General features: G+C 43.1%; 1 protein-coding gene across 1 annotated transcript in view; it reads right to left on the bottom strand.

Moving 5' to 3' along the window:
- Positions 1-955: 955 nt before the first annotated feature.
- The window catches only part of LOC117469227 (GTPase IMAP family member 9-like), a 21,626-nt gene continuing 5,671 nt past the window's right edge, over positions 956-16,910 (bottom strand). The window contains 3 exon segments of the mRNA XM_034113609.1: positions 956-975; positions 1,017-1,538; positions 1,541-2,007. Of these exon segments, the coding sequence (XP_033969500.1) occupies positions 956-975; positions 1,017-1,538; positions 1,541-2,007 (1,009 nt within the window).

Genomic DNA, 16,910 nt, shown 5'->3' on the forward strand with positions numbered 1-16,910 from the left:
ATATTTTCTGTTATGTTTAATTGTTTTTGGTTCTTTGGTGCATGCTCTCTCTCCCCCCTCCCTTCTCTCTTCTCCTTCTCTGCACGGCTTGTATGTGGCATTCTCCTCCTGGCTGCAGACGAGGCACACCTCTTCCCAATCACCCAACCAACCTGCTCCATAAAAATCCAGTCCTCACTCCACTTGTCTGCCAGATAATTCCATGTAGTTAGATGAACCAACGTGCCTCTCTGCAGCCGAGATCCATGATTTCCCGATATCCAGTGTTCTTGTGCGAACTCCAGTGTTTTGTTGCTCTCTGCTGCCCAGCTAGCTTCCTAGCTATCACTGCCTGCCTTTTTGTTTGCATTTTTCTTAAACACCTTGAAAACTTTACCTGAATCAGTCTCTGCTTTGGGGTCCTTTAAATAACAGAGCGTCACATTTTCATCATATTAATTCATGATATATATTTTTACATATATATATTTATTTTTCTTTGTAAAAGCAATAGCAATCAAAGAGCAAATCAGAGATATTGGTTCTAGACAATTTTGTTTAGTATTTGGTCACAACAAATAATCATTGAAATAACTGATATAACTATAAATAACATCAAACAAATAAATCCAAAAGGGGACAGTTGAATTACACAATTCATTACAAAAGCCAACATTACGCCTTCAGTTATTGTGGAATACAAATAAAACTTATCCGTATACCATTTTAAAAGCATTAATTCATGATGTATATATTTTTCTTTTTTCTTGTAAAAGCAAAAGCAATCAAAGAACAAATGAGTTTACATTACATTAATATAGTTTAAAATGTTAACATCTTGGTTCTTGACGATTTGTCACCCTGTTGATATTTAATTGTAACTCACCACTGAAATAACTGACATTACTATAAATCACATCAAACAACAAAATCAAAAAGGTGACTGTGAAGATTTACAAGGAGATATTGTAGAGGGTCAGACTGTATCATGGAAACCTGCGCAGCAAAACAAAACAAAGAAGTTACCATTTTCCAACCTTCTCTCGCAACGGTCCAAATTATGTCAATTATTTTAGTGCTGTCCTCAGCTTCCTTCCTGGCTTTCCTTGCCTCCTCTTCTCTTATTCTCCCCTTTTCCTCCTCCATTTCTCTTTTGTAAGCTTCTCTCAGCCTTGCCTCCTCTTCTCTTATTCTCCTCATCTCCTCCTCCATTTTTATTTCATGAGCTTCCATCTGCCTTGCTGACCTCTCCCTATCCTCTTTGATTTTCTTAAATTGTTCCTCATGCTTTTTATCTAATCTCTTTTCCATTTCCTCTTCCTTTTTGCGTATTTCCTCTTCTCTCTCTTTAAGGATTCTCTGTTTTTCCTCTTCTAGCTCCCTCTCTGCCTCCTGGAACATTTCATTGGTGTAATGGCTTCCTTCGTTCTTCTCTGTTATATTTCTGATCTTGTCGAGCAGCTCTCTGACCTGAGAACGATCCTTCACCTTATTATTGAAGACGTGGTACTGCCTGTTACATCTGTTCACAAGTTCCTGCAGCTCTTCACTTTCCTTTTGATAGGTTGGTCTTCGAGCAGATCACCGTGGGTAAAGAGGACCATGCTGTATCTGTCTGCTTGCTCTCCAAAGATTTCCTGAATCTTCTGAACTGTCTGCTTTTCTTCCTCTGTGAATCTGCCCAGTTTGATGACGACCAGGAAGATATGGGGTCCAGGAGAAGCATAAGAAATGCTCTGGCCAACATCTTTTCTGGTCTTCTTTTCATCAATCATGGTGTCAAACAGACCAGGAGTGTCAATAACCTTAACTCTTTGTCCATCAACTTCACCAAAGGCATTAGAACAGTTTACAGTCATGGATTTAAAAGAGAACTCTGATTTAAAGTACTCTTTTCCCAGAATGGTGTTTCCTGTGGCGCTCTTCCCAGCTCCGGTTTTCCCCACCATCACAATCTGGAGTACCTCGTTATTGTATGTGTTTGATTCTGATGGGAGGTCTGAAAAAAATGAAAAGATATTTGGCAATCTCGGTATTTATAAAATTGTTCAACTACCACCTTGAAGGGACCTTGTTTGTTGTTTTACCGGAGCAAGAGAGAGGCACCATGATGAAGACACATACTGGAAATTCAAACTAAATGGTAATCTCGTCTGGATGTTTGACTTCTTAACTGCCTGTGTACAACCTGAACTGACATGGTGCAGCAGTGGCCTCTAGCTGTACGTTTATTTTAATGAGAAAACCATTTTTACAAATAGTCACTACAACATGTTTAGTTTCTATCTTTCATACTTCTACAATTTAACCAATTTTGGGCCTAAAATCACTTTTAAGGGTATAAGTTGCCGTTAGTTATAATCAGGAGCCAAAACAAACTTCTGACTGGCTTGCCCTCAATATTTATATTATTCTTAATACGTTTCATGTAGTCTTGTGAAGAATGTAATGCAAGCAAGTAAAAGCAGTGTCGCATTCGTAAAATCACCCAGGCTCTTAAAATGCCTGGAATATAAGAAACATACATTTTGTATTAACTGTTTTGATCTGTTCATTATTAGGAAATATGTCAAGCTACCTATCCATCTATAAATACCTATTTAGATAAGTTGCAATCATCATCAACAATAAAGTTTATTCACTTACCATTTTGGGCATGTTTGCTGTCCATAGTTGGTGATGGAGGGAGGAGCTGGTCTGCTGCTGAGCTGAGGAAGTGAAGTTAGTCTGCAACAACACTTCCTTAAATACAGACTTCATGAAGCAAACCACACCCACACACACTGCTGACATCACAGTCTGAAGTTCAGCTACAGTGGGATGATTCTCAGATTAAAAAGTATACAATCCTTCCCTTAATAAACAGAACAAGGGGAAATACAGCCTCATGTGTTTAAACTTGTTTTAATTGAACAGACTACATATTTTAGATATAAATCCTCATTGCTCTTTAGATATCAACATTCACCCATTCGCACACATTCATACAGAGGCAGAGGCTGCCATGCAAGGTGCTCAGGGAGACTAACATTCACACACACTCACACACGTTGGCTATACCAATTTGTGGTTAAGTACTGTATCTTTCCCAAGGTCACATGGACATGTAGAGCTACATTTTATTTACAGTTTGATTACACCTTCAGCAGTCTGCAGCTCTCAAAGTGTTTTAAAAGAAACATGGAATAGTTGGCTTCAGCATTTGGCATAATAGTGATTTAATCTAATCTGGCTTCATATTAGTAAAAGCAACACGAGCATCAACCCGACGCAGTCCGCCATTGTTGTGGTTGTGAGTGGCTGGGAACACAACTGGGACTAAAAAGGAGAACCAGTTCAGAACCAGAAAAGCACGGAGAACTGGTTTGGTGGGAAGGGGCATGGATGTGTTTAATTTTCCATTTATTTCCCCGCTAGGTTTTCACATTCATGTGATATGATTTTATGAAACCTGCAGACTGTAGTTAGCACTTGAACTGTAGCTCTCATTCTCTGTTCATGACAGGATGTCATATTATGCTGCACTCACAAGCTTGGAAACTTTCAAAACCTTCAGCAGGGCTTTGATATAAACACATTATTCTTCAATTCCTTAGGAATTAAACTCACACTGTTGAATCCTCATATAAACTTTAACTCAAAGTTGTTTTGCTGTATTCAAGATTGTAGTGTACGGTGCAAGGGCTTTATTTTAAGTTCCGATTCACAGAATGGTGTTTCAAGTGGAGCTCTTCCCAGCTTCAGTCTCCCCCTCCATCACAATCCTGAGCACCTCATCATTGTATTTGATATCAGAAATTTCAATGCACAAACAGGATTTATTTTCAGACACTGACACACAGTCCAGATGAATGCGATTTTAGATGCTACTTTTATTTGAAAATGTATAGTTTGACTCCAGCTGCTTCAGCAGCTGTTGTGTGGGACTGATCCACACTGTTACAGCAGCCTGAACTTTGTCAAAGTGTTTTAAAAAAAAACATTGACAGGCTGATTCAGCATACAACATAATAGTGATTAAACTGACCATGTTCATTTATTTACTTACTTTTCTTTCCCCTGTAGGCTTTCACGTTCATGTGATATGATTTTATTGCACCTCTTATTCAGGGACTCAAATGATCGATACCCTTAATGTCCCGTTATAATGGATTTTCCTTTCACTTTTAGATAACTGCACTCAGTTAACCCTGCTCCCCCCTCCCTTCAGCATTTACAAGAAATGCTCTCTGTTCTACTAAATGCCACAAAAGGGGAGTGGAGGTTGGTTATGGCAGCAGTGGGAAACAGTTGTTCCAGGGTGGAGAGGCCTGGCTGGTCTTGGGAGTGTGGAAGGCCTTGTATTCCTCCTGGGAGAGACACAAAAATGAGTGTGAGGCAAAAGCAGGCAAAGTTGTCAAAGAATATGCTGGCAAAAAGCTAGAGCGGCACGCAACAAACTGTTCACGGCAACAATCCGGCAGGGAATGAGTACAGGCTGCAGGCTTTCATAGTGTGGCTGATGAGCAGGTTGCAGGTGTGGTTGATTGGAGATTGCTCCCAGCCGTGTAGAGCAGACCAGCAGGCAGGTGGGGGGAGAGAGAGACATACAGTAGAAACAAACACATACAAACACTAACAGGGGTTTCAGGGACGGGCAGTGATAGTCGGTCCGTTCTTCTATATGTCTGTCTTTGGTTTTCTAAGTGTTATTCGATCCATATGACAATAGAGATATGTGCATAAACAACAAAAACACTTGGGGTATAATGTTCGAACAATGTTATCATCAAACATTTTAAGAATGTTTTTAGAGGACGTTATCCTACCTTTCAGAAGTACATTCTAGGAACCAAAATAAAACTTCTCGATGAAACCATTCCTAGAACAATGAATGGTAACATTCTCAGAATGTTTTTAGAACCAACAATGTCTAGCTGGGAACTCAGACATGCCTAAGCAAACATGCAATATCATGAATTACATGCTTGTTTGTTTTTTTTAAAAGGAAAATGTTGTGACATCAGATATTTTTTAAACATCCTTTTCAAACAAATGCAACAAGTTTGTATTTTAAAGCGCACTACAAATAAATCTGACGTTGACCATGACCGTGTTAATATTTCGCATCACAGGAACGTTTTATAAAAAAAGAATAACCTCCTGAAAACATTATCCAAATGTTGCTTTCAAAATGTTCTTCTTTGGTTATCATGTAACATTGAGGGAATGTTTTATAAAGAACATCTTTAATGTGTTATCCCAACAACGTCCAAAACACATCCTTAGAATGTTGCAGGCAAAACGTTCCACCTTTGTTAACATATCACATTAAAGGAACATTTTATAAAACACTTTGTCATCTCAGACCTCAATAACATCCTGAAAACATTTTCAGAATGTTGCTTGGAGAATGTTCTTCATTTGTTATCATGTAACATTGAGGGAACGTTTTATAAAGAACATCTTTAATGTGTTACCCAACAACGTCCAAAACACATCCTTAGAATGTTGCAGTTAAAACAGTATGTCTTAGTTAACCTTAAACCTTATAGGAACATTATTTGAAAAAATAAACCTCCTAAAAAGGCTCTTTGAACATCAGATTAAAACGTTTCTTTAAAACCTTATTAGAACCTGTAGGTAATGTTAGCCAAAGTTGTGAGAACGTTCCCCGCTAGCTGGGATGTCTGTCGGTCTCAAATCTAAAGGGTGCAATAACGATTTTTATCCAATATGCATAAACAGCGGACACTGTTTATACGCAGCCCTCACAACACACGGCCAGATAGCTTATCTAACAGTTAGAACCTACATACGAGACGCAACCTTTATAGTCAGAAAAACGTGTGATTATTTTCGGATATTTTACACATATGATATTATGAATACTGTGGGTCTACATACCTTAGTGTGATTATAAGTGCATGTGAGTGAATATTGGCATGCATAAATTCGTTTTTATATGTCCTATTCATTGTCTCAATGCGCTCATACATCTTAAGAAGGTTATCACCAAACATTTCCAGAATGTTTTTAAAGAACGTTATCCTACCTTTCAGAAGAACATTCTGGGAACCAAACTAAAACGTCCTGCTGAAAACGTTTTAAGAACAGTAGGGCATAATGTTCTAACAATGTTATCAAAAACATCTTAAGAAGGTTATCAAAAACATCTTAAGAAGGTTATCACCAAACATTTCAAGAATGTTTTTAAAGAACGTTATCCTACCTTTCAGAAGAACATTCTGGGAACCAAAATAAAACGTCCCGCTGAAAACATTCCTAGAACAACGGATGGTAACAAACATTTCTAGCTGGGAACTCACAAATGCCACCGCAAACATGCAATATCTGCTTACAGCTTATCATGAATTACGTGCTTGTTTGTTTTTTTCAAAAGGAAAATATGGTGACATCAGATTTTTTTTAAAACATTATTTTCAAACAAATGCAACAAGTTTGTTTTTTAAAGTGCTCTAGAAATAAATCTGACCATGACCGTGTTAATATTTGCCATAACAGGAACGTTTTTATAAAAAAAAGAATAACATCCTGAAAACATTTTCAGAATGTTTCTTGGAGAATGTTCTTCATTTGTTATCATGTAACATTGAGGGAACGTTTTATAAAGAACATCTTTAATGTGTTACCCAACAACGTCCAAAACACATCCTTAGAATTTTGCAGGCAAAATGTTCCACCTTTGTTAACATATCACATTAAAGGAACGTTTTATAAAAACACTTTCTGTCATCTCAGGCCTCAATAACATCCTCAAAACATCCTCTGAATGTTGCAGTTAAAACGTTATGTCTTAGTTAACCTAAAACCTTATAGGAACATTATTTGAAAAAATAAACATCCTAAAAAGGTTCTTTGAACATCAGATGAAAACGTTTCTTTAAAACCTTATTAGAACTAATAGGTAACGTTAGCCAAAGTTGTGAGAACGTTCCCCGCTAGCTGGGGCTGCACTCACAAGCTTGGAAACTTTCAAAACCATCAACAGGGCTTTGAAATAAACAAGTTGTTCTTCAATGCCTTAGGAATTAAACTCACACTGTTGAATCATATAAACTTTAACTCAGAGTTGTTTTGCTGTATTCAAGATTGTATTGTACGGTGCAAGGGATTTATTTTAAGTTCTGATTCACAGAATGGTGTTTCCTGTGGAGCTCTTCCTAGCTTCAGTCTCCCCCTCCATCACAATCCTGAGCACCTCATCATTCTATTTGATATCAGAAATTTCAATGCACAAACAGGATTTATTTTCAGACACTGACACACAGTCCAGAATAATGCGATTTTAGATGCTACTTTTATTGAAAATGTATAGTTTGACTCCAGCTCCTTCAGCAGCTGTTGTGTGGGACTGATCCACACTGTTACAGCAGCCTGAACTTTGTCAAAGTGTTTTCAAAAGAAACATTGACAGGCTGATTCAGCATAGAACATAATAGTGATTAAACTGACCATGTTCATTTATTTACTTCCTTTTCTTTCCTCTCCAGGCTTTCACGTTCATGTGATATGATTTTATTGCACCTCTTATTCAGGGACTCAAATGATCGATACCCTTAATGTCCCATTAGAATGTATTTTCCTTTCACTTTTAGATAACTGCCCTCAGTTAACCCTGCTCCCCCCCTCCCTTCAGCATTTACAAGAAATGCTCTCTGTTCTACTAAATGCCACAAAAACCTGCAGACTGTGGTTAGCACTTTGCACTTGAGCTCTCAGTCTCGGTTCATGCCAGGATGTCATATTATGCTGCACTCACAAGCTTGGAAACTTTCAAAACCTTCAGCAGGGCTTTGAAATAAACTAGAGAATGCAATTCCTGAAGAAATTGCTAGTGGGAATGCTTTATGCTGAAAAGCTGACGCTAAACTGCCATGCTGAAATGTAATGTGTAAGAAGAAAGTGAAGAATTTAGATTGAAATGATATATAAACACTGGGGGCTTGAATGTGTGATGAGTGAAGAAAAGAAAGTAAAAAGGCTTGGAAAAGCAGCAGAATATTTGAACTGCAAACATTTGAACTAACTTGATGGCAAATGATCTGTCGCCATGGCAACGGCATTTGATGACACCCCATAATACGCTTAGATGCGTTGATGGCTACATCGTTACCAAACCTGTGAAGTTTTGGGCCGTTTGTAACATTTTCACTGAAGTTATGAGAAAACCGTGTTTCATGGCGAGTATTGTGTTGCCATGGCAACGGCATTTGAAGAAACCCCATAATTGACGTAGAGCTGTTGAGGGCGGGACCGGTGATATACAAGCAAGGTTTGGGGGACGATCGGACCGTTTCCATTGGACTTACAGCGACATCGTGCTTCATGGCGAGTGGTCTGTCGCCATCGCAACGGCATTTGATGACACCCCATAATAGATGCGTTGATGGCTGCATCGTTACCAAACCTGTGAAGTTTTGGGCCGTTTGGAACATTGTGTGTGAGAGAGAGAGAGAGTGTGTGTGTCTGTGTGTGTCAGAGAGAGAGAGAGAGAGAGAGAGAGAGAGAGAGAGAGAGAGAGAGAGAGTGTGTGAGTATGAAATGAACAGTTAGAACTGACTGCTGTTGGAGTGATGACATCATCGTGTTCCATTACACAGGTGTTTATAGTTGACCTAACGAGCTCTGTAGAGATCAAAGGTGTGCATTGTTCTGAATGAGAGATAAACCTCTTACATGTGAACGTTTTGTGGAAGAACGATAACAGATATCTGTGAAATTTCAAAACGTGAAGCATGTCAAGGAAGTTGAGTATCTGAAGTGTAATTTTTGTGTACTTTCGGGTTAATAATGTGGCCTTTTTGGCAGTTTAACTAAAGGTGTGCGGATGCTGCTGTGAGGAAATATCAGCCTGAAATTACAATGGGTTTTAATGGAGACATGTTGAAAGTTTTTGTCACTTCATGCCCTCAAGAGGCATTTTGTTTAATTATTTTGCTTAATTATTTGTCATTTTTCAAGCTACGAGATGTTTTCCTACGTTTGTCATGAAGAATTATGTCTCAGGAATGTAGGGTTTGGGAATTATGGCAGTTTTAAAAAGAAATATGAAGGCAAATTTCAAGATTTCCTACCCTCTAGCTGTGACATCACGCACTCTAGTTAATGTTAAAATATGAAGAAAGCCTCTTTACCAAGGTCTGAACAATGTTTAATATCTGTAAAAGTAAGAATCAGATTTAAAAGTTGTGTTACACGAATAATGTCAGAAAGATGTGTAACATTTTAAAGTTGGAATGAGGTTTCTGAGTGAAAGTATGAATGAACAGTTAGCAGTTGAAGTCTGAAGATTTTCTCCATTGACTTCAATGGTTAAAAATGTGATGAATTATGGGATGTATCTCTGGAATTATGAAAGTTATGAATGATAAAAGTAATAGCCAAAGATTCCCGACCGAGCTGAACGTTTTGATGTTTGAACTGAGTTTCTGCGATGTTGAATGTAGGAGGAGAAGAGTTGCAAAATTCCGGCGGAATAATAATAATTTTTTTTTTTTTGTGATCACATTTTTATTGATGTTAATACACAACATGTACAACCACATGTTTTTAAATGAAATAACTGAAAGTACACAAGAGAAACAAAATGAGATAAAGGTAATTACTTACAAAAAAATACAAAATGCAGAATACAGAAAACGCATGTAAGCTAAAAATAATAACAAGACAATGAAAATAAAATAAAACAAACCCTACCCTCCCTCCCAGACATATAAACACACACACACACAGACAAAGACAAAGACACACACACACACATATAGGGTGTTCGCTGTTGGGTGCCAGCACTCCATCAGCGCTATCAGACAGGAGTGTATACCATCACTAACACATACACACACACAGGGAAACGCAAAGGTCGCAATTGAAAAGGCTGTGGATTAAGGAAAGGGAGAAATCATTCTAAAAGATCTTTGAAGGAATCGACTGCAGAGCGCCAATTGTTTAAATTAGTCATTTGTCCTATTTATTCGGGCAGTTGACAACTCTAGATAAACAACATCCAGAGATGCAAGGACCCAGTGTCTGAAAGTGAGGGAATTAGGAGGCTTCCATCCAACCGCAACCATCTTTTTTGCAGCTGTTAGGCCAGCTATTAAGATGCACATCTTAAGCTTGGTGATATTGAGCTTTGACAGATCATTCAATAGAAGGGCGGGTACAGTCAACGGCACTGTCACTGAAAGCACACGTGACATGCCAGAAGCCACTTTAGTCCAGAATAGTGCGACTGGGGGACAGTCCCACATCATGTGCATAAACGTGCCAGGGGCCTTCATAGTGCATAAACTACATGAGGGATCGTCTATCATTTTCATGCAGTGAAGTTTACGCGGGGTCAGATATGTTCTGTGGACATAGTTAAAGTGGATCTGTTGGTGATCGGGATTCCGAGAAGCTTCTTTTATGCTTGACCAAACACCCTCCCAACTGAAATCAGTGTCTAAAACTGGGCAGTCACGTCTCCATACTCTGTCCAGCTGTAGGTTATCGTAGGAAGCCTCCAGAAAGAAATTATACAGTGTAGACACCATACCTCTGTTTTTCCCCTGTACAGTAAACAACTTATACAGAGGAGAACAGGTATAGGTTGTTACCATGGGACACCATGTGCCTTGAGAGCAGATCTGAGCTGCAAATAGAAGAAAAATGAGCTACCTGGCAGATTGAACGCACTCTTAATTTCTTGAAAGGAGCACAAGCCCCTGTTATCATAAATGTGACTCAAGTGGTGAATACTGCTGTTGCTCCAATGAGAGGATGAGACAGGTCTCCCACCAATTAGCAGACCTTTATTATCAAATATAGGAGAAAGTGTGTGCCACTTGCAGGAAATCTTACATTTTGATTCAGCTGTGCGCCATATCTTGATGAGATGTGAAACTATAGGGCCAAAGCGTAGTTGGCATTGCCCATTTGTTAAATTGGCAAAAAGGATATCCTGCAGGTTCCAAGGTTGTACGATATTTTCCTCTATATTACGCCAGGAAACGGAAGCATTAGGGTTAAGCCACACCAGTAACGGACGAAGCATAAATGACCAAAAATACAATTTAAAATTAGGCACCGCCAGACCACCACCTTCCCTCCCCCGCTGTATAGTGGATCATTTCAGCCGCGGGCGCTTTGAATTCCAGATAAAGCGCGAAATAAAAGAGTGGATTTTTCTCCAATAGTCAACCGGGGGTGAGAGGGGGATCATTGAGCTGACAAAATTAATCCTGGGTAAAATGTTCATTTTGACTATAGATATTCGGGCCCGAAGAGAGTTCGGAAGGCTAGTCCATCTTTCCAAATCCACCTTAATCCTGTTCCATGCTTCTGAGTAATTATATGTTACAATGCGATTTAAAGATGGGAACATTTCTATCCCAAGATATTTAAAGTGCTGGACAACTGGGACATTGGGTGGAAATTGAAGCATTTTAGCTGGCTCATTAAGGGGTAAGAGGGCGGATTTAGACCAATTAATCCTACGGCCAGAGAGACAACCAAACTCCTCACAAATAGATAACAATACAGGCATAGATTGAGTCGGTTTCTCCATGAAAACCAGAATATCATCTGCGTATAGCGCCACCTGATGGTGAGTGTCACGAACAGAAATTGGATGTATACTAGGGGATTGGCGTATCATTTGGGCTAGAGGTTCAAGGGAGAGTGCAAAAAGTGCTGGGCTCAGTGGACATCCCTGACGGGAAGATCTAGAAACAGGGAATAATGTGGAGGATAATTGCCCAGTGAGCACCAGAGCTGAGGGATTAGAGTACAGCACCTTAACCATATGTATAAAGCCGTTACCAAAACCCATTTTCTCCAGCACAGACCACAGAAAGGACCACTCTAGTCTGTCAAAGGCTTTCATTGCATCAAGAGACAGCACCGCTGCCGGGTCTTTTTTGTCAACTGAAGCCTCTATTATATGGAGAAGACGTCTAACATTATCAGCAGCTAGCCTTGACTTTATAAACCCTGTCTGATCACAGTTAATTAAGGTTGGCATATAATCCTGAATGCGTCTGGCAAGCACTTTTGCAAATATTTTAAGATTCGAATTCAATAAACTTAGTGGCCTGTAACTAGCACAATCTGTCAGGTCCTTATCCCTCTTAGGTGCCTTACAAACAATGGACGTCCGCTCTCGGGAGCGTCGGAGTGGTGCGGTCACCCTAAGTGACAGACCTAAAGTATCCGGGATTCAGGCATCTTCCCTGGCTTGTACATTTTTGGTGATGCGCCCTGGAGGTATCAGACTATTTTAAACAACTTTTCCCCGCCTTTCAAACACTTATTCCGAGGTTTTAGCCAGTCATTTTGCACGAAATCATTTAACATTGACGGTCTCCTGAAAAAGCACATATTCTGTGCATTTTCAGGAGAGCGTCTATGTTAAATGATTTCGTGCAAAATGACTGTCTAAAACTCTCTTCCAGACATTTAAAAATACTTTCCCCGACCATTTAAACATTATTTCTGGCTTGTAAAGTGCAGTTATGCGCCCTGGAGATATTGCACTATTTACAAAATGTAGCACTCTGTTTATTTCACACCTCCAGGAGAGACCAGGGGGAAATCACCTCTCTCTGCCCGCTCACAGAGCCCCGAAGGACGGACTAGAGACCTCCAGCACCAGTCCCTAACAGTGGGACTCTGTTTATTTCACACCTCCAGGGCGGAGACCGGGAAAATCACCTCTCATTGCCCGCTCACAGAGCCCCGAAGGACGGACTAATTACCTCCAGCATGGGCCCCTAACAGTGGGACTCTGCACCTCCAGCAGAGACCAGGGGGAAATCACCTCTCTCTGCCCGCTCACAGAGCCCCAAGGACGGACTAATTACCTCCAGCATGGGCCCCTAACAGTGGGACTCTGCACCTCCAGCAGAGACCAGGGGGAAATCACCTCTCTCTGCCCCCTCACAGAGCCCCAAGGACGGACTAATTACCTCCAGCATGTCCCCATAACAGTGGGACTCTGTTTCTTTCACAGCTCCAGCAGAGACCAGGGGAAAATCACCTCTCTCTGCCCGCTCACAGAGCCCCAAGGACGGACTAATTACCTGCAGCATGTCCCCATAACAGTGGGACTCTGTTTCTTTCACAGCTCCAGCAGAGACCAGGGGAAAATCACCTCTCTCTGCCCGCTCACAGAGCCCCAAGGACGGACTAATTACCTCCAGCATGGGCCCCTAACAGTGGGACTCTGCACCTCCAGCAGAGACCAGGGGGAAATCACCTCTCTCTGCCCGCTCACAGAGCCCCAAGGACGGACTAATTACCTCCAGCATGTCCCCATAACAGTGGGACTCTGTTTCTTTCACAGCTCCAGCAGAGACCAGGGGAAAATCACCTCTCTCTGCCCGCTCACAGAGCCCCAAGGACGGACTAATTACCTCCAGCATGGGCCCCTAACAGTGGGACTCTGCACCTCCAGCAGAGACCAGGGGGAAATCACCTCTCTCTGCCCCCTCACAGAGCCCCAAGGACGGACTAATTACCTCCAGCATGTCCCCATAACAGTGGGACTCTGTTTCTTTCACAGCTCCAGCAGAGACCAGGGGAAAATCACCTCTCTCTGCCCGCTCACAGAGCACCGAAGGACGGACTCGAGACCTCCAGCATGTCCCCATAACAGTGGGACTCTGTTTCTTTCACAGCTCCAGCAGAGACCAGGGGAAAATCACCTCTCTCTGCCCGCTCACAGAGCCCCAAGGACGGACTAATTACCTCCAGCATGGGCCCCTAACAGTGGGACTCTGCACCTCCAGCAGAGACCAGGGGGAAATCACCTCTCTCTGCCCGCCCACAGAGCACCGAAGGACGGACTAGAGACCTCCAGCACCAGTCCCTAACAGGGGGACTCTGTTTATTTCACACCTCCAGGGCGGAGACCGGGAAAATCACCTCTCATTGCCCGCTCACAGAGCCCCGAAGGACGGACTAATTACCTCCAGCATGGGCCCCTAACAGTGGGACTCTGCACCTCCAGCAGAGACCAGGGGGAAATCACCTCTTTTTGCCCGCTCACAGAGCCCCAAGGACGGACTAATTACCTCCAGCATGGGCCCCTAACAGTGGGACCTCCATAACCTTGCACACCCTGAGTCCCCGGGCCCCCACAGTTAAGCACTCCCCCACGGACTAAACACAGGTATTCACACCCACCAGAACCTCGTGCCCCTGGTGACCTTACAAGGGGGTGGTTTTATGGTGCTTCTGTGTCTGCCCATCAGCATCCATATTCGGCCTTCTTCACGGCATCACCCCCCCTTCTGTGGAGGGTATTCTCGTGCCCCTGGTGACCTTACAAGGGGGTGGTTTTATGGTGCTTCTGTGTCCGCCCATCAGCATCCATATTCGGCCTTCTTCACGGCATCACCCCCCCTTCTGGGCTGGAGGGTATTCTCGTGCCCCTGGTGACCTTACAAGGGGGTGGTTTTATGGTGCTTCTGTGTCCGCCCATCAGCATCCATATTCGGCCTTCTTCACGGCATCACCCCCCCTTCTGTGGAGGGTATTCTCGTGCCCCTGGTGGTCTTACAAGGGGGTGGTTTTATGGTGCTTCTGTGTCCGCCCATCAGCATCCATATTCAGCCTTCTTCACGGCATCACCCCCCCTTCTGGGCTGGAGGTTCAAACACTTTAACTTTTGTTCACCCTCCTCTGGCTTACACCTCCTCCGCCAACACTTGAGCGCTCATCACAGGGTTCAGCACCAAGGAGAGTGCCTCCCCGGTGCTGATGGAAAGTGGCACTTTTTCTGCCCCTGGTAACCATCAAGGTTATTGTTTTTTTTTTATTTTTTTTTTTATTTGAACAAAAAACACAGTACACAGTACAGAGAGGCTAAAACATAAACTATTTACACGTACTACTGCTGCTATAACAGTACTACTAAATTTCTTAACCTACGTTTTAAAGTGCAGTTATGCGCCCTGGAGGTGTTGCACTATTAACAAAATGTATGCCCAGGATTCTGGCACCTTTCCTGGCTTGTAAAGTGCAGTTATGCGCCCTGGAGATATTGTACTATTTACAAAATGTATACACAGGATTATAATAATAATTATATACACGGTATACATATTCACAATGTTTAGCGGGATTCAGGGGACCAAATTAGGCGTCTAATTCTTACGGTGCACCAGGGCAAACAGGTTGAGTCCACGGCCCCTGCCCCATCATCAGGAGTGTCAACCAGCCCCGGTCCCGACTTCATTGGCCTCTTTCCCTCCCGCTTCCGCTTCCGCTGCTGCTGCCGCTCCAATGACCCATCAGGTGAAGATGATAGAGCTGTACTGTTATAGCAGCCCTCTTCGGAGGTCTCCCCATCTGACAGCGGTAGACATCCTTCTGATGATGATGCAGCTGCTGCCGCATCTGATGACGCCCTGAACATGGAGCGGATTCTCAATGCCTCCTTTATACCTGGCGCATTCGCGTAGAACCGGTCCGCCGTGGTTACGTCGTGACACATAAACCTGGCGAGAATCGACCGGCTTTCTGGATCTTGGTGATGCTTGATATTGTCAGCCAGGGCAGTGCGCAGGATTGTGAAGGTGACGGCTGTTTCTAGCCCAGCATCAGCCCATGCCCTCTTCAAGTGAGCGTTCAGGTTCTTGGAGGCCCGATTCCCCCTTGTGAAAAGGAAGAATTCATTCTGAGGACCCAGCAATGCCTCTTTAATCCCCATCCACCGCATGACCCAGCTAAACTCCTCTACTGTAAGCGCCAGCTGTGCTTCGCCATATGTCTTGGCCGTCTTGTGATCCTGCACATGGATGATGTAGCCCTCAGCAGTTCCCCTTATGGCTGCCTCTAAGACCTCACTGTTTTTCATGTTTGCGTACACGCCCGTACGGTGGCCATACAGGAGGCTCCAATGGAGGGTGAGATAGCCATAGAGAAGCTTCTGGGTGGTTGAGGTTGGCGTGCCGGCCATCAGGTCGAGGAGCTCCGGGATGCGCTTCTCAGCGGCCGCCATGGCGGCGAGAAGCTCCGCCTGGCTCGGCAGACGATCCAGTTTGTTCCTCTTCACCTTAAACTGATGTAGAGTGACTGCCTTATTCAAGTGTTTCATGTTGGCTTTCACCTCTCTCATTATGTGGGTCATATCAGACTGGGTGAGCTTGCACCCCCGGGGCTTTGACTCAGACATGTACCCCATGAACTGGTGCACATTCTTCAGGAAGAACTCTGATGTTGTGACTGCCCGGCCCGGCTTTACAATATACTCGCTCCAGCCACGGATCATCTTTATGTTTCTTAGGAACAGCCAGTCTGACAGGCGGTTAACACCATGGGCCATGTATACTATGAAGTTCTTTATCCGGCTGATCTTCGACACAAACATTGTCTTTCTGTTTTACTGTCGGAGCGACACCCAAACAGTGATCCAAGTATGTCTGAAGGTACGCCTCCATGCTTCTAGGCAACGTGATTTCACGCATGGTATTCCCCCGTCCACACCCAGTGGACCAGTAATTTGAGGGAGAGGGCAAGTCATTAGCCAGCTTAGAGGCACGGGTCTTCCGGCATACAGGGGTCTCGCTACCGGAGGCTACTGCAAACATGACAGTTTCCACCGGGGTCTTCACAGGGGTCTCGCTACCGGAGGCTACTGCAAACATGACAGTTTCCACCGGGGGTCTTCACAGGGGTCTCGCTACCGGAGGCTACTGCAAACATGACAGTTTCCACCGGGGTCTTCACAGGGGTCTCGCTACCGGAGGCTACTGCAAACATGACAGTTTCCACCGGGGTCTTCACAGGGGTCTCGCTACCGGAGGCTACTGCAAACATGACAGTCTTCACCGGGGTCTTCACAGGGGTCTCGCTACCGGAGGCTACTGCAAACATGACAGTCTTCACCGGGCTCTTCTCAGGGGTCTCGCTACCGGAGGAAACTGGTAATATGACAGTCTTAT

The sequence above is a fragment of the Trematomus bernacchii genome, unplaced genomic scaffold (assembly GCF_902827165.1).
Source record: "Trematomus bernacchii unplaced genomic scaffold, fTreBer1.1, whole genome shotgun sequence".
Classification (NCBI taxonomy): Eukaryota; Metazoa; Chordata; class Actinopteri; order Perciformes; family Nototheniidae; genus Trematomus; species Trematomus bernacchii.